The following is a 6,247-nucleotide window of genomic DNA, read 5'->3' on the forward strand; positions in this document are numbered from 1 at the left end:
AAGCGGAGGGAAGGCAAGTGTGTGTTCTGGAGTAGCGATGGAAGGGGGTGGTGGTGTAGCAGAGATGGTTGAGGATTCGTGAAAGGTAACATGACGTGAAATGTAAATTTTGCCAGTTTTAGGATCATAGCATTTGTAGCCTTTTTGTTGAGTTGTATAACCGAAGAACAGACAAGGAATTGAACGGGGAGATAGCTTATGTGGGGTGTAAGGTCGAAGCCATGGGTAACAATGGCACCCGAATATTTTGAGGTGATGGTAGTTCGGCGAACGACGATAGAGGAGTTCGTAAGGTGATTGTTTGGGATTATGTGAAGAGGGTAATCTGTTGATGAGGTAGAGAGCTGTGTGAACTGCTTCTGTCTAGAAATGTGAAGGTAAGTTTGCATCAATAAGGAGAGTGCGGGAAGTATCTATAAGATGACGGTGTTTCCGTTCGGCAGTGCCATTTTGTTGAGGAGTATGGGGGCAAGTTAACTGGTGAGATATGCCGGTTTGAGAGAAAAACATCTGGAGAGTGGAGTTCATGAATTCGCCACCATTGTCAGAGCGGATGACACGAACGGGATGGTTCAATTATTTTTCAAGGAATTTAATGGTTTTTATTAATAGAAGTGGAATTTCATATTTGAATTTAATTAAGAACAGCCAGGAGTACTTTGAGATAATAACGGTAACCGTCATATGAAAGTACCGGGGAAGGACCCCAAACATCTAAATGCAGTAATTGTAAAGGAAAGCTAGATACATGGTTGGAGGGGGAGAAGGGAAGCCTGTGACTTTTAGATAGCTCATAGGAATTACAAATTTTAGAGGAAGGAAAAACATAAACAGGACAGAGCTGTTTAAGTAAAGTCTGAAGAATTTTGGTATGTGGATGACCCAAGCGCCGATGCCAGACGGTAGCTGGAGATTGATCGGCGGATGAGGTGGTTGTGGTTGTGGCTGCGAGATGAGTTGTAGGTGCTGGAACGATAGGAATGGGGTAGAGACCGTTATGGCAGGGACCGTGGAGAAGCATTTTGTTGGTCTTCCGATCCTTAAGCACAAAACAAGATTTATCAAATAAAACAGAGCAGTTGTTGTCATTAATAAGTCTGGAAATTCATATAAGGCGGTGAGTAAGATGAGGAACGTGAAGTAAGGAAGAAAGGGAAAGCTTACGAAATGGAGTGGGTAGGAGGCCATTACCAAAATGTTGGATGGGTAGAGGTGTACCATTACCTACCAGCACTTGTTCTTTACCAGTAATAGGTTGCTACAGGGGAAGCGGATCTGGAGATAAGTGAGCGGTTGCACCGCTATCTAAATACCAAGGTACCGTATCAGAAGTTGAGCTGTTGGCAAGTAAAGTAACATCTGATGAAGAGCTGGGAGAAGAGTACTGAAAATTGCCTCTGTGCCAACAAGTCACGGCAGAATGTCCCGGTTTGCCGCAAATCTGGCAATGTCCATCAAAACGGGGTGTGCGAGGAGGACGATTGGAACTAGAGCCACGGCCGCGAGTTCTGGAGTTATTGAATCGTCCATGTCCTCTACCTCTGTTCGAAAATAGAGCAATTGTTGGATCAGTGGAGGGGGCGGCCGCCAGCGACAGTTCCTTGACGGCATCAGTGGTTTGCTGTACTTCTTCACTGCGTAGTAGTGAGTATAGGTTGTCTAAACTGATAGGGTGAAGAGAAGATCGTATATAAGTTTTGAAAGATTGGTAGGTAGAAGGCAATCCATTCAAAATGTAGTGTAGCACGTCTTCACTGTCGACAGATCCGCCGGCGACATTAATGTTATCAACAAGCGTTTTGACGGAAGCAAGATATTCGGTCATTGTTTTGTTTTGCATAGACAAAGAGTGAAATTCATTTTTCAACTGAATCACTCTTGATCCATTTTGTAGAGTAAAAACGCTGCTCGAGAGTCTTCCAGATGGAAGCGGTAGTGTCGAGGTTCAACACGTAGGGAAGAATATAAGTAGGGATCGTAGAGAATAGAGCGACGGATAGATTTTGATCTATCAAAGACCAGGAAGAAAATTTGGGATTGAGGGTAAGTTGGCCGGCAGCAGTGAGCAGATGTTTAGGAGGGCACGGCTGTGTTCCGTCCAAGTAACCGGAAAAACTATTGGCTGCGTATAACTTTTGGATAGCGGAGCGCCAAGTTGGGTAGTTATCTGGAAGGAGTTGAATGTTGATGACGTTCTTGATATTGGAGAGCAAAAATTTGAGGGTGGGTGGGATATGAACGTCTGTGCTGCTCGAGATCTCGTGTTGAGCTGGTTGTGGAGTAGACGCAGCAGAAACGGGCGTAGAGTCTCCCATTTTGGACGTGTAGAGGAGCCACTAGGCGATGGGCTCTGATACCATGAAGAGAGCTGGAGACCCGGCACAAGAACGAAAACGCAGAGGAGCTAAAGGAAGAAGATGACTCAGTTTTGGATAAAAGCCATATATGTTTACTGTAGCTAGTGTTGATATAAATACACATGAGTAAGATGTCTAATGTCTAAACTACCCTGGATAGTTACATAAAGCATAAAGGCAAAAAGGTAGGCGGCTGCCGGAGGAGAGGTTGTCAGCTTTCAGTTGCTGCTACAGGTAGTAGTGGAGAGTGAGTTCTGCTTAACAATTCGCACTCCTACACTTCGATCCAGAACAATATATGACTCCTAACAAATACACGAGCTAATTTCTCTCTAGAACAGTCTTTCACACTCACTCTCAGTCTCTCACGCACACATAACTCCCCAAAATTTCAACCTCATTATATGAACACAAAAGCTACAATTTTTAGACTAGGCCAAATAATTGAATGAGTTGTATGGTGTTGGCTTGGTGTCATTGCGGTGCTGTTGAGTCATCGGTCTTGTAGGTTCACCATCTGTCGCATCAACTCACCAATCTAACTACCTTCCATCGAGGCACAGGTTGATTTTGCGTTGCAGCCACATAACACTTCATCTCTAAGCTCTCCAGCACCTTCCGACACATTGACGTACAGCTACAACGCTGAACTGGTAGCACTGGGATGCTGGGGGAAAATATGGCTCTGCGGCGCTATCTCTGTGGTGTTGCGTTGTTGGCTAAATTTTTATAATTTTCTACTTATTTCTTGTTAAAAAATACAAAGATTAAAAACACAAACATCATAATATATGTTATTTGAACTTATAAATTTTTCTCTGACCATTTGTTTTTTTTTATGTAAACTAGATAGTTAGGTTATATTGCATTCATCAGGTAATCTTCGAATTATAGACAATGTATTCACACATATATCATGGATAGACATTGATGTGGGCTCACGTTAGCTGAGACCTTTTCCGCAAGATCATTCTACTACCCACATGGTTTTGGTTATACTCCCACTATCCTATTTCTGCAACAGTTTTGACTAACTAAAGGCTATAGTACAGTCGTTTCACCTTTTTCTTTTTTTTTCCGTTTTTAGTGATACGCCTCTTTTAGGAGGTATATTTTGTTATTAGCTGGGAGGAGAAGGGAGATTGAATACTACTACCGATATTACTCTAGTTTGGAGCTCTGCTCTTTGGTTTCTCTAGTTTTCTTCTTGTGTTCTGCTCTTTTCTCTTGCAAGTAACGAGGCTTCCACGTCAAGTTGGTATCATAGCCAGGTCGGCGAAGCTGCGGAGATGGCGGAGAGTAGCAGACACAACGCCCTTGACGGCGATCAAGGCGAGAACGCAATGTGGGCGGCACAATCCAGGATTTTCAGGCAACTGGACGAGCTCAAGGCAGATTTTTGCCGATTTACCACAGAGATGCGTCTTGAAATTCAAAGCCTCAAGTTAGGCTCGAGGAATCAACCAGCGAATCGTGAGACGTCACCGGACCGACGGCAATGGCGTCCGAGAGAGCGTCCGATGGGTAGATTCCGCCCAGAAGCACGTGCATATGGTATTGACATCACTGCGTCCGATGTTGAAGGTGAAAGCCAGCAGCAACCGTATTTGTCTAACTCTCCCGATGAAGGATATTTTCATGTGGAGAGACCTAGAAGAATGGGAATGCAACACAGACAGCAACCACATGGTGAATACCGAGTGAAGATGGATATAAAATTTTTTGAAGGACGCTTGCATATCGAGGATTATCTTGATTGGGAGCGGTCGGTCGAAACATTTTTTGAATACATGGATATCCCGACGGATAAGCAGGTGAAGTACGTGGCCTACAAATTTGAAGGGGGAGCAAGCGCTTGGTGGAAACAAGTTCTACAGACACGGTATAGAGAAGGAAAGGGACCTGATAGGAATTGGTCTCGAATGAAACAACTGCTTCGTAATCAATTCCTACTCACTGATTTTGAGCAATTATTATACATTCAATACCAACACTGCAATCAGGGAAATCGAATTGTTAGCTCCTACACTGAAGAATTCTATCTCCTCAGCGCCCGTAATAATCTTAATGAGTCTAACAATCAGATTGTTGCTCGATACATTGGTGGTTTAAAAGATGGCATCCAGGATAAATTGGAATTGAATTCCATGCATATGGTCATTGTTGCAGGCAGTGAATTTCGCCTTGAAGGCTGAAATGCAGTTGAATCGTCCATTGAGGGCATATAACAACAGGCGGAACTTCTCTGATAATCCCTTACTTGATGGCAAGAGTTCCAGTAATACTATTGCAAAACCTGCCTATAAAAGCCATACTCCTCCTGGACCGGCTACACAAACCTTTTAGAACAAAGCTCCCAACAAAGCAAAAGCTCCCAGCAAAGACAATCCGTATACTCGGCCAACTACCTTGAAGTGTTTCCGGTGCTTTCAACCCGGTCACAAGTCCAACGAGTGTCCAAATCGTCAACAAGTCCAACTGTTGGAAGGCGAAACCGAGACCCAACCCACTGGAGCTGATGGAGAAGCTTAAGAAGATTATGAAGAAGTTGAAGGTGAGCCAGTGATGTGCATCCTAGAAAAATTGCTACTATCTCCACGTCAGATGTCTCCTACAAAGAGAAATGCCATATTCAAGACAAAATGCACGATTAGTGGTAAAGTGTGTGATCTACTGATCGATAGCGGGTGCACCGAGAACATCATCTCGCAGTCTGCTGTTAATTCATTGAAGCTAAAGACAACGAAAAATCCCACACCATATAAGATCATTTGGGTGAAGCGTGGTGTGGAAGTTCCTGTATCGGAGATGTGCATAGTCAATTTTTCCAATGGAAAACACTACAATTGCGAAGTGTTATGTGACAACATTGACATGGATGTGTGCCACCTTATTCTAGGGCAACCTTGGCAGTTCGACACTGGTGTTCTATATGACGGGCGCACTAATTCTTATTCCTTCGAGTGGAAGAACAGGAAGTTGCGGCTACTTCCAAATTCTCACAGCACACCATCTTCTGTCTCAGGGACTCGGCTAGCTTTGAATATAGTTACAGGAAAATTCCTTATCCATTTTGGGCATGAAGCTAAGGGAATCCTGGCTGTTTTTGTAGCTGAGGAGAATTCAAGACTCCAAACCACTTCGCATCCAACATCCCTGCAACAACTGCTGACCGAATTTGATGGCATAGCTCCAACCGAACTTCCCCAGGAATTGCCACCACTGAGGACCATACAAAATCAAATCGATTTGGTTCCGGGAGCTTCTCTACCCAATTTTTTGCATTATAAAATGAGCCCAACAGAACATAAAGCAATGCAATAGTTAATTGACGAGCTAATTCAGAGGCAAATGATTCAGCCTAGTTTGAGCCCCTGTGTCGTGCCCGCCTTGTTGGTGTCGAAGAAAGATGGATCGTGGCGAATCTGCATTGATAGTCGATCAATTAATAAGTTAACCATTAAGTATCGCTTTCCGGTGCCGAGGATTGAGGACATGCTAGATCACTTGACTGGTGCTACAGTATTCTCCAAATTAGATCTCCGTAGCGGTTATCACCAGATACGAATCCGGCCAGGCGACGAATGGAAGACTGCTTTTAAGACCAGAGACGGTCTCTTTGAGTGGAAGGTAATGCCATTTCGTTTGTGTAATGCACCATCCACATTTATGCATTTGATGAACGAAATTTTAAAACCACTGATTGGCAAGTGTTGTGTCGTATACTTCGACGACATTTTAGTTTTTAGCCCTTCAACCGAATCCCACTGGAAACATTTGGCTGACGTTTTTCAATTGTTAAGGGAACACAAGCTGTACTTGAATAAGACTAAATGTGAATTTTTCACGTCTACAGTACACTTTTTGGGTTTTATAATTTCTGCACAAGG

At 43.6% G+C, this 6,247-nt stretch overlaps 1 protein-coding gene across 1 annotated transcript; it reads left to right on the forward strand.

The window, feature by feature from the left end:
- The first annotated feature begins 4,922 nt into the window (after positions 1-4,922).
- LOC110114534 lies at positions 4,923-5,681 on the forward strand. Its single transcript, XM_020847449.1, has one exon. The coding sequence runs from the start codon at positions 4,923-4,925 to the stop codon at positions 5,679-5,681; it is 759 nt and encodes a 252-aa protein (XP_020703108.1).
- The last annotated feature ends 566 nt before the right edge of the window (positions 5,682-6,247 follow it).

This window comes from Dendrobium catenatum, unplaced genomic scaffold, assembly GCF_001605985.2.
Source record: "Dendrobium catenatum unplaced genomic scaffold, ASM160598v2 fragScaff_scaffold_578, whole genome shotgun sequence".
Lineage (NCBI taxonomy): Eukaryota > Viridiplantae > Streptophyta > Magnoliopsida > Asparagales > Orchidaceae > Dendrobium > Dendrobium catenatum.

Bases quoted from the DNA above. Each gene is read 5' to 3' on its own strand.
- LOC110114534 (XM_020847449.1), top strand. From the start codon at position 4,923: ATGTGCATCCTAGAAAAATTGCTACTATCTCCACGTCAGATGTCTCCT.